The sequence below is a fragment of the Xenopus tropicalis genome, chromosome 9 (genome assembly GCF_000004195.4).
Source record: "Xenopus tropicalis strain Nigerian chromosome 9, UCB_Xtro_10.0, whole genome shotgun sequence".
Lineage (NCBI taxonomy): Eukaryota > Metazoa > Chordata > Amphibia > Anura > Pipidae > Xenopus > Xenopus tropicalis.
In genome coordinates, this window is record NC_030685.2 from 9,788,134 (window position 1) to 9,806,428 (window position 18,295).

At 40.4% G+C, this 18,295-nt stretch overlaps 1 protein-coding gene across 1 annotated transcript; it reads right to left on the reverse strand.

The window, feature by feature from the left end:
- Positions 1-4,515: 4,515 nt before the first annotated feature.
- LOC116407709 lies at positions 4,516-11,789 on the reverse strand. The gene is made up of 4 exons (XM_031893574.1): positions 11,446-11,789; positions 10,939-11,065; positions 10,213-10,286; positions 4,516-5,843 (listed from the first exon to the last, which is right to left on the reverse strand). Exons 1-4 carry the CDS (start codon positions 11,774-11,776, stop codon positions 5,497-5,499), a joined length of 879 nt encoding a protein of 292 aa, XP_031749434.1. The 5' UTR covers positions 11,777-11,789; the 3' UTR covers positions 4,516-5,496.
- Positions 11,790-18,295: the final 6,506 nt, after the last annotated feature.

Below are 18,295 nucleotides of genomic sequence, written 5' to 3' on the forward strand. Positions count from 1 at the left end.
AGTTGGAAAAAAAAAACTCCAATTCAAGTTATGGCTTGAAAACTGGAATGTCTGGTATTTTATTAAGTGCAAAAAAACCCTGAAAACTCATGTAAAAATATGTTATATAGTCACATAATTAATTTGGGTTGTTCAACCTCTCTAAATGATCCTAATATACAAGTATGTGACCTGTTATCTAAAATGCTCAGGACCAGGGGTATTCCAGATAAGAGATCTTTCCATAATTTGGATCTCCATACCTTAAGTCTACTAAAAATTCATTTAAACATTAAAAAAAACTCAATAGGGCTGTTCTGCCCCCAATAAGGGGTAATTATATCTTAGTTGGGATCAAGTACAGGTACTGTTTTATTATTACAGAGAAAAGGGAATCATTTAACGATTAAATAAACCCAATAGGGCTGTTCTGCCCCAATAAGGGGTAATTATATCTTAGTTGGGATCAAGTACAGGTACTGTTTTATTATTACAGAAAAAAGGGAATCATTTAACCATTAAATAAACCCAATAGGGCTGTTCTGCCCCCAATAAGGGGTAATTATATCTTAGTTGGGATCAAGTACAGGTACTGTTTTATTATTACAGAGAAAAGGGAATCATTTAACCATTAAATAAACCCAATAGGACTGTTCTGCCCCCAATAAGGGGTAATTATATCTTAGTTGGGATCAAGTACAGGTACTGTTTTATTATTACAGAGAAAAGGGAATCATTTAACCATGAAATAAACCCAATAGGGCTGTTCTGCCCCAATAAGGGGTAATTATATCTTAGTTGGGATCAAGTACAGGTACTGTTTTATTATTACAGAGAAAAGGGAATCATTTAACCATTAAATAAACCCAATAGGGCTGTTCTGCCCCCAATAAGGGGTAATTATATCTTAGTTGGGATCAAGTACAGGTACTGTTTTATTATTACAGAGAAAAGGGAATCATTTAACCATGAAATAAACCCAATAGGGCTGTTCTGCCCCCAATAAGGGGTAATTATATCTTAGTTGGGATCAAGTACAGGTACTGTTTTATTATTACAGAGAAAAGGGAATTATTTAACCATGAAATAAACCCAATAGGGCTGTTCTGCCCCCAATAAGGGGTAATTATATCTTAGTTGGGATCAAGTACAGGTACTGTTTTATTATTACAGAGAAAAGGAAATCATTTAACCATTAAATAAACCCAATAGGGCTGTTCTGCCCCAATAAGGGGTAATTATATCTTAGTTGGGATCAAGTACAGGTACTGTTTTATTATTACAGAGAAAAGGGAATCATTTAACCATGAAATAAACCCAATAGGGCTGTTCTGCCCCCAATAAGGGGTAATTATATCTTAGTTGGGATCAAGTACAGGTACTGTTTTATTATTACAGAGAAAAAGGAAATCATTTTTAAAAATTTGACTTATTTGCTTATAATGGAGTCTATGGGAGATTGCCTTACTGTAATTCAGAACTTTCTGGATAATGTGTTTCTGGATAAGTGATCCCATACCTGTACTGTATGTAGATACAGGTAGGCGAGCTTCTTTTATAGATTATTCTAGGAGTGTAAGATAGGCAAGTCAGATAGTAAAGTGCAGCTCTGAGCTCCAACGTGGTAGGACAGATTGGGGGTGTCTCTCCCAGTGGTACTGCTTGTTAGTGTAGGGATCATAGTGGGAAGAGAATTAGGTTAGAGGTTTCCCTGAGGTTCCATTGGAGGTGATGTGACAAAATATAAGTGTTCTGATTAAGTTACTGGATGTATTAACCAAATTTGGGGTTTTTCAGATAAGGGGTATTGCTATACTGTGAAGCACCACGCTTTAACCCTTTGCCTGCTAAGCACGTATTTCCTATGTGTTGGCATGAAAAGGCTTTAACTCCGAAGAGTCTATTAATTACGTTCTCTGGCAGTTATAGTTTTACAAGTTCGAGCAATGCCGGTCGACCAACACCTTTGTTGCCAGACTGACCACCAAACAGCATGACCTCAAGTCAGTCTGCCCTTCCTTATCTGAAGCAATATCCTCCAGCCATAAAGCATCCTGGCCCAGAGGATATGCCGCCCCATCCGTAACTATCAAAGAGCCTCCACCTTACCTGGAGCGCCCGCCATCACCTATTGAGTATCTTCCCTCCAGAATAATGGCCACCAACCTTAGGGGTTAAACCATCCCACCGAGATAAGTCTCTCTTACCGGCCCAATTTTATCCTGGCAGACTGACAAGGGCCCGCCATCTGCTGTGACAAATATCCTTAATGAAAGGAGGTAACTTACCCGTTCTGCCTGTCCCTCCCATTAACTATTAACTTGTGTACCCCTACCCTCCTTGGCCACACGTGTGACACCCCCAAACCATAAAGTTTAGGGAGGGCAGGTGGGGAACTTTGCTGCCCTATGGCTCCCATAAAATGGTGACCAGGTAAACTTTTCTCACTCTAAAATGGCCACCTACTCCTCCCCCCATGTACTAATCCCTCCCCTTTCCTTAAATCCACCTATGGGGCACCTGCAGGGATTGAGCCTGGGTCATGCCACCCCTCCTCCAACTTCGCTGCTATCCGTGGCTTCCTCATGTGACCACGTGCTGCTGGTTGGACCTTTCCTACAGCCCCTTCACCACCTACTGCACAATACTCTGCAACTCTGGCACAATCATACACAAGGACACTCCATGGATGCTAGCGGCCTTCCTACTACAAAAACAGTAAGTTATTCTTATTTATTCACATAGCACGCTTTTACACACTTACATACACACAGTAACACATCTTTTAGACATACACACACTCAGGAATTTTGACAGGTATTTTGACCACCAATCATTCTGACATATCAGTTATTTTGTTAGTTAATTGATTTACACAATTTTATTTGATTATTGTTATTTTATTGTATTTATCAAAGCATTATAGTTAATTATGTGTTTTTAGCAAAGCTTTACAGTTTGGTAGTTTGGTGTAAAAAGACATATCTACCCTTACTGAATTTGTCCAATGTGTACCTTTATACTGTTAGGGGATCTTGTAAAACATAATACACAGGCAGGGTGCTAAATGAAAACAATGAAGATATATATACCCATTTTGGATTCTTTAGAAAGTTTAGTTTCCAAAAATGTATTGGTTCCTGGGATAGCCCTACAGTTTTGGTCTTAAGTATTCAGATTTCTGGGGCAGTGCTTTGGAGTAGCTCACTGCTGGGAGTTTTTGACCTGAACAAAAAAAAATCTATACAACAATACGTATTTGGTATTGGCACATTTGGGACAGATGGGTGTTTCCAAATCAGTTGTATTTCCATGTATAAAATAAATTATGTTTCTGATAAATGTGTTTATATTAAGTAGTATAGGATTTTTTTCATTTTAGGCATTTAAAAACCTATATCAAAAAGATTTACCAAAATTATAGCAAATTGCTCAAAAAGAAAATGGCCCCTAAGTGAAAGAGCACAAAATGTTCAAATATGTTCACAAACTATTCTTGCTTGTGACCTTTACCAGTACATTTTGGATCTGTTTTTAGTTAAACATAACTCTCTAATGCCTATTGGGAAGGCTCCGCTCAGATATGAAAAAGAGGAAAGTTTATATAAACTCCCTTTAGGCAATGCATGCTGGGAGCAGCTGTGAAGAGAGGACCCTGAGAAACAGAGTTTATCAACATGTTTTGTTTTGTTCTAGTTTTGGGGGCCATTAAATAACAAAAATTGTATTTGATTCACTGGTGGGAAAGCTGAACATTTGATAAAGATATATCTCTCTGAGTTGTTCTGCAGAATATGTAGAATAAAACAGTCAAGTCATCGGAAGGGAATACAATAGTTGTTTATTAAAATCTTACATTCTCATATTCTATCGCTATTTATTTGTAAAGTGCATCCATTCTCATCGAAGTGGAGTAAAGAGCATGATAGTTAGCAATACAAGATTTGCAACACACATAGACAATCTCAAACAAGGCCAAAGGTCCCTCCTCAGGAGCTTACAGTCTACACAGAAGAAAAAGAACGGCATAAAACAGGTGCCAGTAACTTAATCAATCATTGCAAAATAAATAATAGAATCAATAAGCAACCGCTCATGCACAACCACAACGAAAATAACTCAATTAGTTGGTTATTTAGATTAAATTAGTTATATACCCAGTGAAAAGTTGAGACCCGGGTGTGGAAACCCCGAGTCTATCACTCTCAATGCACAGAATGAATAACATAAGCGGCGTCTCATTCAAAAGTAAACCATATGCTCACCAAGGTCCAATGGTGGTCCGGGTGCTCAAGCCCCGAACCCGCAGCTGAAGGGAGAATACACCAAGGTTTTATAGATATAACATCAAGCACTCCGGACTGTAGAGATCTGCTGTAAAACCGGACTTTATTTCTTCATATTAAAAACAATATGCCTGACGCGTTTCGTGCGTACATGCACTTATTCATTGGCCTATGAATAAGTGCATGTACGCACGAAACGCGTCAGGCATATTGTTTTTAATATGAAGAAATAAAGTCTGGTTTTACAGCAGATCTCTACAGTCCGGAGTGCTTGATGTTATATCTATAAAACCTTACAGTCTACACAGAGTCATATGATATAGTATCTATGTTAAGAAAAAGCCAACATTGATTAGTTTTAGTGACTCCAACCATTAAAAAACAGTAAATATTTGGTAGTTATGCAAACATTGTGTAATCATTTAGCTGGAGTAAGGCAGTTAAACCACAAACATATTAAGGTATCACCACAAGATAAAGAGACTCTTGTTCTTCTACTGAATACTGAGGAGGTCATCACCATGAAAGAATAAATCTGATCTAATAAATCTTCAGAAATCTTGTGAGTGCCCATAACTTGTAAGGTCTTGTCTACTGGTGACTTCTATTGGGAGATCGCTGACCCAGGAGACTTTTATAGCAATTATCCCTTAGTTTGGAGGCTGACCAAGCTGCCCATCACGCCAGCCATTCACGGTCGGGCCATAATCATTGCAAGAGAATCTATCTATGTGATGAATGTCTTAAAGCACCTAAAGTATGAATATTAAAGGGTGTGGAGTGATGGAATTCTAAAAAAAATCCAAAAACATATACCCATAAAGCAATCCCTGTCAACAGTGTCACATGTCATATCTTATTATTGGAAAATGTGTTCTTATCACCCTCGCCCAGCTGACGATTAAACCTTCATTTCATAATAACAAATCTAAATGTACTAAATAGGCAGTGGAATGTGTATTATTAAAGTTATAAATATAAACATCGGACATGGCAGTATCTTCCATTGTATCACAGCAGATACAAGAGGGTCTTTCGTCATCACAACAACCTGAATGTTATGTAAATACATTTTTTTCACCTGGTAATAAACATAAACGCCTGGGCCAGTCAGAGGCAGAGGCCGGGGTTTCATATGGATGGATTTGTGCTATGAGGGTGTCTTGTTATTGAGATTATCAAAATGGCGCTGAACAACCTAGTCATAATAATAATTCGGCAAATACCCCTGCTAATTTTCCTCTAGTTTAATAACAACGATTGTTGTCTCTTGCCGACGCATTTGCTCCAGTTTTTGCTTCACTTCTCTCTCGTGTAGAAATTTTAGCAGAAACTTCTTGCGCTCCACCCTCTCTTTCCTGGGGTTCCTCTTAAATTTCATCTGGAAGTTGACATCTTCCAGAACGCTGTAAAGAAGGTGTAGGATCTCCTTGTGGCGCCCTTGGGTTCTGCCATGATCCTCCATTGTGTAGTTTTCTACCTTAATCACCTTTTCCACTCCCATCAGCAGGAACTCCTTCTCGGCCTGTTTGAAGTCACCACAGGTTTTGTTGGTCAGAACCACAATTGGATAGACTCCTGTTAAACATAACAAAGCTGATTATTCCATTGCCTCTACTAAGGATACAAAAAGGTAAGCACTAGAGGGTGCGCTTTAAGACCCTTAATTCATTTTATTAAATGGTATAAAAAGTTTGTAAACAAAACACAAATAAAATAAGTAGCCTTAACGGATGGTGGTCATAGACAACCATATCACCTCCATTCCCTGAGTGGAATGTACACAAAATATTCCGTCTATGATCATATAAACCTACTAGCACTGGATGGAGGTTCAGAGAATTAAAAACTCTCTAGACTCCAATTACTGTTACCCTCCTTGGGGCGTGGCACCATTTTTTGGTGCCAAATTTAAACTACTAGTTCAATGTCCAAATGTAAGTCTGCCAGTGCACCATGAACTGGCCAACACGGAGCATAAACAGATAACGTTTTCTAACCTGCCTGATCCCTGAACCAACATTCAGAGAACATGATATCAGTCAGCAGTGGTATAGCAAAGACAAACCACGACCCCCCAGCAAAAAATCTTAGGAGGGGCCTGGGGCACACCTACCTGGCCCTCCCTTCACCCTTCTGCTCGTGTTCTGCTCCCTGGGAAGGGGGAATTTCTTGGAGCTATAGAGGAGGCCACTCTCTCCCCTGGGTGCAAGGTCTGCTTTCTCTTTAGCTACGCCACTGTCAGTCAGGCTCAGCTGTGGCACCGCCCACATTACTATGGATGGTGCCCCTTAAGGTACATATTTTAAAATCAGAGGATGGATGGAGTGTAGAGATTTATATTTTAACTAGTGAGGAAGGATGAACAGAAAGGGACCCTACAAAATCCGTTCTCTCCTTGGCCCAAACTTCACTAAAAAGGGTCTTGGGAAAAAAAACATTATTTGTACTTATTGCCATATACTTTTTACCCAAGGTTGTGCAGTGCCAATGAGTTATTAGTTACCAAGCCCCGACTGAATCAACCACATTTTTCACTCACATACCTATATTTTAAACTTGAATTTAACAAATACTGTTGTATTTTATCTAAGAAAAAGCATCAGGCCAATAAGATAATGATTACAATTCCAGCTTGGTTGTTGGCTGGTACATTTTCTTCAATCTTTTTCATTTCTTTATCATCTCTGATAATACAACTCTCTGTTAGTAGTCAGTAGATAATGTGTCGGTTATGGTACTAGCAAAATAGACCAAAGGAATTCTGGGAATTCCAAACAAACCCCTAAAAAAATCTCACGTACATGGGTTTACCCTATAGGCTAACGCTCACCCACTGGGTTTTTGAAGCAGAAGCTGGGATAATAGCTGATCCGATTCCCAACTACAGACCGGTTTCGCCCTTCTTGGGGCTCATCAGTGTAGTGTAGGGTTTATAGTACTAGCCAATGGTCTAAATAAAGGTCCAGTTGCAAAATTGGGTGGTTCCTCTTGTCTTCCCAAACATACTCAAGGTCATCCCATTTATCCATCCCACTCCCTTATGCACTAGCCCATTCACATTACTATTTTTGTAAGACCAAGATGGCGCTTTGGGAACTATTGGATTTCCATAGTATGGGTTTGGTACCTGCTGCCCCTGATGTTACACCTCTAACAAGATGTCTATGAATATTTTCATTCATCCAGGTCCAGTCCAGTGTAGCGAGGAGTGCACAGACCTTTACATTGGTGAGACAAAGCAACTGCTCTCTAAGCGAATGGCTCAGCATAGGAGGGCGAACACTACAGGCCAGGACTCTGCTGTCTTTCTACACCTAAAAGACAAGGGACACTCCTTTGAAAATAGCAATGTCCAAATTTTGGACAAAGAAGACCGCTGGTTTGAAAGAGGTGTAAAAGAGGCCATTCATGTCAAAGTGGAGAAACCATCCCTTAACAGAGGCGGGGGACTTCGACACCATCTGTCTGCTACATACAATGCTGTTCTAACAGCTGTACCCCGGCAGTTTCAGAACTCTTCACACATCCATTCATGCAACTCTAACAAGTAACACCTGTTTGAAGAGTTGCATGATACTTGGGTAATCCTTTCAAAGTAACTCCACAGCATTCACACCTCTGTGAGTTTCAGATGTCACCTTTCTGAAGAGTTACAAAGTGCCATTGTGATTGGATTAGTGGAAGAGTTACAAAGTGCCATTGTGATTGGATTAGTGGAAGAGTTACACAGTGCCATTGTGATTGGATTAGTGGAAGAGTTACACAGTGCCATTGTGATTGGATTAGCGGAAGAGTTACATAGTGCCATTGTGATTGGATTAGCGGAAGAGTTACAAAGTGCCATTGTGATTGGATTAGTGGAAGAGTATATATGCTGAGGACTTCCCATACCAGTCAGTTGAACTGAAGAAGCTGCTCGGATGAGTAGTGAAACGTCTTCAATGATTACTAAACAAGTCCAGTTGCTTCAAATTTATTTATACTAGATCTACCTCTAACAAGAGCTACATGTATGTTTATTAAGTTTAACCATAAAAAAAAAGTTTTTTCTATGATATACTGATATGTCATTGAGAGGGCGTTGTTTAGTATTTACTTACAGTAACTGGCTGAACAGGAAATACTGCACATAACGTACATACAATGAGATCATGACCAAAAAGGGAATGTCTGTAATATTCAGAACTATGTATGAGCCTTTCAGCGTAACAATGAATAGAGTAACCCAGAGGCTGGTGGGAGACCCAGCTGAGTTTCTGTTTCAATAATAGTGAGTGAAACATATAATCTACCCCAGTGTTCCCCATAGTGTTCCCCATAGTATTCCCCAGCCTCCCATCATGCTAGTTACAAAGCTGGGGATATTGAAGGCACGAGGCATAGATGATAAAAGGTTGAGAAACACTGATTTAGCCCAAAGCTTGAGAGATGGGGCTTTAAATATCATCTATATGTGGCATATGATATACAAATATATTTCTCCTTCTTAAACTTCCGAGGCTGAGGTTACTAATTGCCTCTTACCGATCTGCTATTGGATGAACCAACGTCATCGCAAACTGACCCGATTATATTCCCACCTTACCCTGCCTCTACTCCCTATTTTATTGTTACTAATATGTATAGGGAATCTTTAACTTTTCCACCTTCTCTGATGAAGAACTTTGCAGCCACTTTAGCCTACACAGTACTGCCAATGAGTAGCAACTAAGGCACTTTTCCATGTCCTCATTCTATCCTACTTGGGCTACTGCAACTTGCTACTAACTGTCCACCCATTAATCCTGATCAAGTCTGTCTTAAATTCTTCTACTAGAATTCCCCTTCTCTCATGCCCCTTTGTTGCTGAAATCCTTATCATGGCTACCAATTAAAGGGGACCTGTCACCCAGACATAAAAATCTGTATAATAAAAGCCCTTTTCAAATTAAACATAAAACCCAAAGTCTTTTTTTTATTAATACATCCATCCCCATTATAAAGGCATCGAATAATCCCAGCTGTCATTCACATATTGCCTGTCCCACCTCTATGCCTTAGGCATAGAGGTGGGGCAGACAAGAACTTTCGCTTTCCATTCAGCACTTCCTAGATGTCACTGCCCTCCTCACATTCCCCCCCCTCCTCTCCATCTAATAGTGAAGCCAGTCCATGGGTATCAGGTCCCCCATTCTATCACATACACATGATTTTGGGGTGATACAAAGCTTGTTTATTATCAGTGCCCACAAAATGGCGCCTGCCTGCTTGCTGTAGTTGAGTAATTCCAAGACTGATGGAAACAAGATTGATATTATTTATATAGTGTAAGTGAAGTTTATTTTGCTCAATCAACATGATAGAAAATAATTTGGAGTTATTTCTTAGGGTGACAGGTTCCCTTTGAGTAAAGAATAAATTATATTCTTGGCTGACTCTTTCGTTCCCTCCCACTGCAGTTACCCACCTTAACCCTTTCCCACTTGCTTCTCCTTACCTCTGGATCAACATTGCCATTATATCTATGTTTTATTAGAGCAAATATCCCTACAGGATATTTTTAGCAGAAAGCTGCTATTTCAGATTAGTGTTTATCTCCTCCCTTTGTTGCTCCACGCCTGGACCTCAGTTTTCAGTAAGCAAAGGCTATTTTGTTACTTCCTACCCTATTATTATCTCCTATTACTGGTGGGGCCCAACAAGGGAGATCTTTGTCTTGGGTTAGAGTTCCTGACCAAACGCAGTGTAAACCCTTATGTGGCTTTAAGGTCTGGGCAAGTGAAAGTGTTTATACTTGGTTAGCAGGCTATGCAAGTTTTTAAAAAACTTTTGATCTAAATATGCAAGTTGTTTGGATTAAATTCTGTATTCAGCCAAATCTAAATGTGTGGTTTGGTGTATCCTAATTATTACTGTCTGAAACCTTACGCTCCCATTCACTATATCAGGTTCGACAATGACCCACCTGTCATTTTCCGACAGTTGTCAATGAACTCTTTGGTCTCTTTCTTCTCCCCTTCAGCGAGGCCCTTTTTAATGCTGCAAAAACAGATACAAAGAACATCTGATAAGATGGGGCCTCATTGTTCAATGGAGATCAAGGTTTTCTGGCCATTTTTCATAGTAAGTTGCCAAGCTGGCCTGGGGGTTGCACCACTTCATACTCTTGGGCTGGAGCTTGTATGTTGGTGAATAAGGTGCTGGCGCAAGTCAGATCTGGAGACATAGAATGGGCATGAATAGATTGTCTATTGGGCCTTGTGTCTAAAACTTAATGGTCAAGGTCTTCAAACAGCTCCATATCTAGTGCGTTAAGCAGAATATTTATATATTATAGCACTCCCTGCTGAGTTACCAAGCTATTACTGATGGGGCACCTTATATTTAAGCGTCTGTGCAATGGTTCTGTATTGTGTCTTTATATAAATAAGCCCTATGGGGTTTATGAAGCTCCAGGTGTCGGCGCCATTTTGCTCTGGAACTTAGTGGACTTCCAGATCTGCAAATTATATAAACGGGTATAGAAAGCAGGTACTTAAATAAAAGCCTTTCTTAGTATATATTACAGGTATATACCCCAAACAGTGCCGCTATGTCAAGCACTGGAAGAAGTATTTCTAACATGCAGGATACGAGACACGACTAAGCCAACTTTGTGGGATATGGAACAGAATAAGACTCTATATTTTACCTGTAAACAAACACAGGAATAGTAAAATCTGTGAAATTAGGATCCATTTCTGAGTCCTCCAATCTGTAAATCATCTGTTCATAGTTATTTGTCCATTCAACCAGTTCATTGAGTGGAATGAAGTTGCCTACAGAAAGGGAACAATGTAATGCTGCAGAGTATTCATCATCAACAATGTACTTACTCCTATACGTTATAGGGATAGAGATAGCTATACAGGGAACTCTGAGTATCACTCATGTATTATAAGGGATAATGTACCCCCTACTGTAAATGATAAGGATATTAGCAGTCACTGAGGGGTTCTGTGCCCATATAAAGGCACAAGGCTACAGGCTGAGTTATACAGGGAACTCTGAGTATCACTCATGTATTATAAGGGATAATGTACCCCCTACTGTAAATGATAAGGATATTAGAAGTCACTGAGGGGTTCTGTAACCATATAACGGCACGATAGAGCAATGAACTTCTTAGAAAGCTACGTATCTATCAAATGCCACTTACCCAGTTGGGCGTAAATTTCTCCCGTCTCATACGTGTTGAACGTAGCGCACCCCCTGTTATCCACAATGGTGATGGTGTCGGTGAGGGGGTAGGCTGTTCTGCTGTAAGTGACGCTCTGATGGGAAGCTGATGCTTTGGCATAATTGTGATATTCTCCATCATCTAATACGTACTTGCATGAGTTGATGAGGGTGGACTTGCCATGGCCCATATACCCAAACAGCTGTAGGAGAACTCGGTTATAGCCCTGGCTCCCAAGAGCGCAGTTATTAAGGCTGAAGCACTGGATAAAGTCCCTCACATGATCCGAGGTTCTCTCATATCCAGCCATCTCCGTCGTGATTTGTAAATTGCGAAGCAAATTAAAAGTGAAAGCAGTTACCTCTCTGTGTTTATTTTCGTACAGGGAGAGGCTTGCTGAGATGTATCATATTACTGCTGGTAGGTGAGCTCTATTTACACACAGGGTTATGTACATACATACGTACATAGCCTCCTCTTGTCTCAAAGCTTCCTCTCTTCTCCAAGCCTCCTCTTGTCTCCAAGCTTCCTTTCTTCTCCAAGCCTCCTCTCTTCTCCAAGCCTCCTCTTGTCTCCAAGCTTCCTCTCTTCTCCAAGCCTCCTCTTGTCTCCAAGCTTCCTCTCTTCTCCAAGCTTCCTCTCTTCTCCAAGCCTCCTCTCGTCTCCAAGCTTCCTCTCTTCTCCAAGCTTCCTCTCTTCTCCAAGCTTCCTTTCTTCTCTAAGCCTTCTCTTGTCTCCCAGCTTCCTCTCTTCTCCAAGCCTCCTCTCTTCTCCAAGCCTCCTCTTGTCTCCAAGCCTCCTCTTGTCTCCAAGCTTCCTCTCTTCTCCAAGCCTCCTCTTGTCTCCAAGCTTCCTCTCTTCTTCAAGCCTCCTTTTGTCTCAAAGCCTCCTCTCTTGTCTCCAAGTTTCCTCTCTTCTCCAAGCCTCCTCTTTTCTCCAAGCCTCCTCTTGTCTCCAAGCTTCCTCTCTTCTCCAAGCCTCCTCTTGTCTCCATGCTTCCTCTCTTCTCCAAACTTCCTCTCTTCTCCAAGCCTCCTCTTGTCTCCAAGCCTCCTCTCTTCTCCAATCCTTCTCTTGTCTCCAAGCTTCCTCTCTTCTCCAAGCCTCCTCTTGTCTCCAAGCCTCCTCTCTTCTCCAAGCCTCCTCTTGTCTCCAAGCCTCCTCTTGTCTCCAAGCCTCCTCTTGTCTCCAAGCTTCCTCTCTTCTCCAAGCCTCCTCTTTTCTCCAAGCCTCCTCTTGTCACCAAGCTTCCTCTCTTCTCCAAGCCTCCTCTTTTCTCCAAGCTTCCTCTCTTCTCCAAACTTCCTCTCTTCTCCAAGCCTCCTCTCTTCTCCAAGCCTCCTCTTGTCTCCAAGCTTCCTCTCTTCTCCAAGCCTTCTCTTGTCTCCAAGCTTCCTCTCTTCTCCAAGCCTCCTCTTTTCTCCAAGCCTTCTCTTGTCTCCAAGCTTCCTCTCTTCTCGAAGCCTCCTCTTTTCTCCAAGCCTCCTCTTGTCTCCAAGCTTCCTCTCTTCTCCAAGCCTCCTCTTTTCTCCACAGCTTATACAGGGCTTCATTATGAATGAGGTGCAATTGCACAGACACAAATCACCATGGCTTTTAACCACAATGTAGTATTTTTCCCAAGAATATAATTGCTGGCATCTGCTTGGTAAAATGGGTTGCTAATGAGCAGCTCTCGCCAGCTTTTCATTGGTTGCTCAGTTCTGAATCACATTTCTATTATTGTTGTTTTCCTAGCACTGTTTGTAACTGATACTTACTTGCCAGGTCTCCGCCGTTAATAAAAACATCTCCCCTTAGCGACATCTCTTGGTTTGGCAATGTGGCCAGCGCCCTGCAAATGCAATAGACGATATAAGGACATTTTTTGAATTGTTGCGCAGAAAACCAGCGTCAAAAATCCGAGACCTCCAAAGTTTTGAGGCAAAAGAAAGATCTTCGAGGGAAGAGAAGGGACCTTTGCCATTGACTTCTACATGATCTCGCCAAGTTTTAGATGGCGAATTGTTGGATTCAAATTTTTAACTGTTTATGAGGCATAGTAAATCTCTGAAAATTCTCAACTTTTTAACTGACAACTTTTAGCTCTAAAAATCTGAATCGAGAAAAAAAAATTTAATGGTTATTAAATGGGGCCCTATTCATTACTTTGGACTTAAACCTTCTAATAGTCTTAGAGATGTAGCTGTTCTTCCCTCCTCCTGGTGATCTTCTACCCTCTTCTGGAAAGACACTCTCCTCCAGGCCTAGAGCAGTTCAACCTTCCTCCAGTTGCCGCTTCCCCTTCCTTTTCTTCCCAGAATCATTTTCCAGCCTTATAGAACCTCATGAGATCCAATGATTACCAAAGGAGCCTAGAGGACCTGAAACTGCCCTTCACTATTTTTCTCCGTTCTTTCACTCGACTCTCTTCTTCAGTTCTTCCTTCTCTTCTACCATATCCAACTTTCCCTGCTGAATGTAACAAATCTATCTGGGGTCTCTAGCTTTCCTTTCTCCTAGCGTTTTTTACACCACCGTCTGTGGGCTGCCAGTGTGTCATGTGACTGTAGCTCTTCTGATTGGGTCTAAGCTTGACACTTGGTCAGAACAGTGACATGAAAGGAACTCTATAAATGGACACGGTTGAAATGAAGGGTTTATTTTACACAAGAAAAAGAAAAATTTGGGTCCAACCCAGAATCCTGTAGCTGGGACAGAAACTTGTCATAACTTTCTCTCCATTCCACCTTCTCAGCCCACCCTTCTATTATAAAAAAAATCACAGACTCAAGCTCAGTTGTTTCTATAGAAGTAGAACCCTTTGGAATGTATTTATTTTTACCAGTGACTGACTCTTCTGGTTGAGTGAGGATTGAGGTCTGAGATTGACTGCATTGAACACAAATTAGAACATATTACAGGGTAAGGAGGTTCCAATTGAAGTCAATGGAAGGCGGTAAGTACGGTTTTGGGCGCTGCCAACTGAGATACGCCATTGTAGAAAACTCTTAATGTGCCATCAACGTAAGGGTTCCCCACCTGGGGTTTCCTTTGGCTTTTATTTAGTATCACTAAAATGTAAAATGATAATTCTTTATTGCTTCTAGATCATGTTCAGAACTTCTAGACCAGTGATCTCCAACCAGTAGCTTCTGAGGAACATATTGCTCACCCCTTGGATGTTGCCTCAAAGCTCGTGCCCATTTTTTCATTTCTGACTTGGAGGCAAGTTTGGAGGCATTAAGACCATGATTACTGCTAAACAGAGCCTTCTGAATTCTGCCAGTCCCCATTGGGCTACCAAATAACCAATCACAGCCCTAATTGGTCGCTCGTGTTGCTCCCCAACTTTGATATATTTAAATGTTGCTCACAGGTAAAAAAAAAAATAAAAATGGGGACCCCTGTTCTAGACTGTAAAACTAACACAATTTCTGACTTATCGAATGACATACAGTATATTCCCGTAAGCAACTATAATTATGTTTTTTGGAAGCTTTCAGAGCAAAACTAGGGGGCGCAGTGGGACAGGGTTATTGTTGGATTTACAACCCCTTTAGCATTGGTACTGTAAACTATTATAACTGTACTGTAAATTTATAACCTTATGAACGGTGCTTAGTGATGCCATCAGTTATAACTGGAGCTTAGTGAAAAGCTAAAACTTGTATATTATAATAAATAAAGTGCCCCCTGTTGCAAAATATGAGGATATTAGAAGTCACCTCAGAGTTCCATGGCCTTCAGTCTCATGCTTTTATATGGTCATGGTACTTCTCAGCAACTTATAATTACATAGTTACATATAGTTACATAGTTACATAGGGTTGAAAAAAGACCATTGTCCATCAAGTTCAACCCATCCGAGTAAACCCAGCACACAACCTATACTATATAATTTCCCTATATGTTACAATAGGGGGCACTATATTCACTATATATTATAAGGAACTCCTCTGTGACTTATAATATCCCTATATGTTACAATAGGGGGCACTATATTCACTATATATTATAAGGAACTCCTCGGGGACTTATAATATCCCTATATGTTACAATAGGGGGCACTATATTCACTATATATTATAAGGAACTCCTCTGTGACTTATAATATCCCTATATGTTACAATAGGGGGCACTATATTCACTATATATTATAAGGAACTCCTCGGGGACTTATAATATCCCTATATGTTACAATAGGGGGCACTTTATTCACTATATATTATAAGGAACTCCTCGGGGGCTTATAATATCCCTATATGTTACAATAGGGGGCACTTTATTAACTATATATTATAAGGAACTCCTCGGTGACTTATAATATCCCTATATGTTAAAATAGGGGGCACTCTATTCACTATATATTATAAGGAACTCCTCGGGGGCTTATAATATCCCTATATGTTACAATAGGGGGTACTTTATTCACTATATATTATAAGGAACTCCTCGGGGACTTATAATATCCCTATATGTTACAATAGGGGGCACTTTATTCACTATATATTATAAGGAACTCCTCGGGGGCTTATAATATCCCTATATGTTACAATAGGGGGCACTTTATTCACTATATATTATAAGGAACTTCTCTGTGCCTTATAGGGATGTAGCGAACCTCAAAAAAAAAGTTTGCGAACCTGTTCGCGAACTTCCGCCGAAAATTGCGAATATTCGCGAACTTTGCGAACCCCATAGACTTCAATGGGAAGGCGAACTTTAAAACCTAGAAAAGCCATTTCTGGCCAGAAAACTGATTTTAAAGTTGTTTAAAGGGTGCCCCGACCTGGGCAGTGACATGCAGGAGGGGGATCAAGGGCAAAAACTTCTCTGAAAAATTGACACACGCCGTTTTTCGAAATGATCGGTAATTTTGCGACTTTTTTTCGTAATTTCCGGCGCTTTCGTAACGTTATCGTAAGTTTTGCGACTTTTTTGGAGCAGTCGTACCGTTATCGTAAGTTTTGCGACTTTTTCGGAGCATTCGTAACGTTATCGTAAGTTTTGCGACTTTTTCGGAGCATTCGTAACGTTATCATAAGTTTTGCGACTTTTTCGGAGCATTCGTAACGTTATCGTAAGTTTTGCGACTTTTTCGGAGCATTCGTAACGTTATCGTAAGTTTTGCGATTTTTTTGGTGCCGGCAAACCCAAATTGCGAACATCACGAAAAGTTCGCGAATTTGCGGACTTGCGAACACCCGATGTTCGCGCGAATTAGTTCGCCGGCGAACAGTTCGCTACATCTCTAGTGCCTTATAATATCCCTATATGTTGCAATAGGGGGTACTTTATTCACTATATATTATAAGGAACTCCTCTGTGACTTATAATATCCCTATATGTTACAATAGGGGGTACTTTATTCACTATATATTATAAGGAACTCCTCCGGGACTTATAATATCCCTATATGTTACAATAGGGGGCACTTTATTCACTATATATTATAAGGAACTCCTCCGGGACTTATAATATCCCTATATATTACAATAGGGGGCACTTTATTCACTATATATTATAAGGAACTCCTCTGCGCCTTATAATATCCCTATATGTTACAATAGGGGGCACTTTATTCACTATATATTATAAGGAACCCCTCGGGGGCTTATAATATCCCTATATGTTACAATAGGGGGCACTTTATTAACTATATATTATAAGGAACTCCTCTGTGACTTATAATATCCCTATATGTTATAATAGGGGGCACTTTATTCACTATATATTATAAGGAACCCCTCGGGGGCTTATAATATCCCTATATGTTACAATAGGGGGTACTTTATTCACTATATATTATAAGGAACTCCTCGGGGGCTTATAATATCCCTATATGTTACAATAGGGGGCACTTTATTCACTATATATTATAAGGAACTCCTCGGGGACTTATAATTTCCCTATATGTTACAATAGGGGGTACTTTATTCACTATATATTATAAGGAACTCCTTGGGGGCTTATAATATCCCTATATGTTACAATAGGGGGTACTTTATTCACTATATATTATAAGGAACTCCTCGGGGGCTTATAATATCCCTATATGTTACAATAGGGGGCACTTTATTCACTATATATTATAAGGAACTTCTCTGTGCCTTATAGGGATGTAGCGAACCTCAAAAAAAAAGTTTGCGAACCTGTTCGCGAACTTCCGCCGAAAATTGCGAATATTCGCGAACTTTGCGAACCCCATAGACTTCAATGGGAAGGCGAACTTTAAAACCTAGAAAAGCCATTTCTGGCCAGAAAACTGATTTTAAAGTTGTTTAAAGGGTGCCCCGACCTGGGCAGTGACATGCAGGAGGGGGATCAAGGGCAAAAACTTCTCTGAAAAATTGACACACGCCGTTTTTCGAAATGATCGGTAATTTTGCGACTTTTTCGTAATTTCCGGCGCTTTCGTAACGTTATCGTAAGTTTTGCGACTTTTTTGGAGCAGTCGTACCGTTATCGTAAGTTTTGCGACTTTTTCGGAGCATTCGTAACGTTATCGTAAGTTTTGCGACTTTTTCGGAGCATTCGTAACGTTATCATAAGTTTTGCGACTTTTTCGGAGCATTCGTAACGTTATCGTAAGTTTTGCGACTTTTTCGGAGCATTCGTAACGTTATCGTAAGTTTTGCGATTTTTTCGGTGCCGGCGAACCCAAATTGCGAACATCACGAAAAGTTCGCGAATTTGCGGACTTGCGAACACCCGATGTTCGCGCGAATTAGTTCGCCGGCGAACAGTTCGCTACATCTCTAGTGCCTTATAATATCCCTATATGTTACAATAGGGGGTACTTTATTCACTATATATTATAAGGAACTCCTCCGGGACTTATAATATC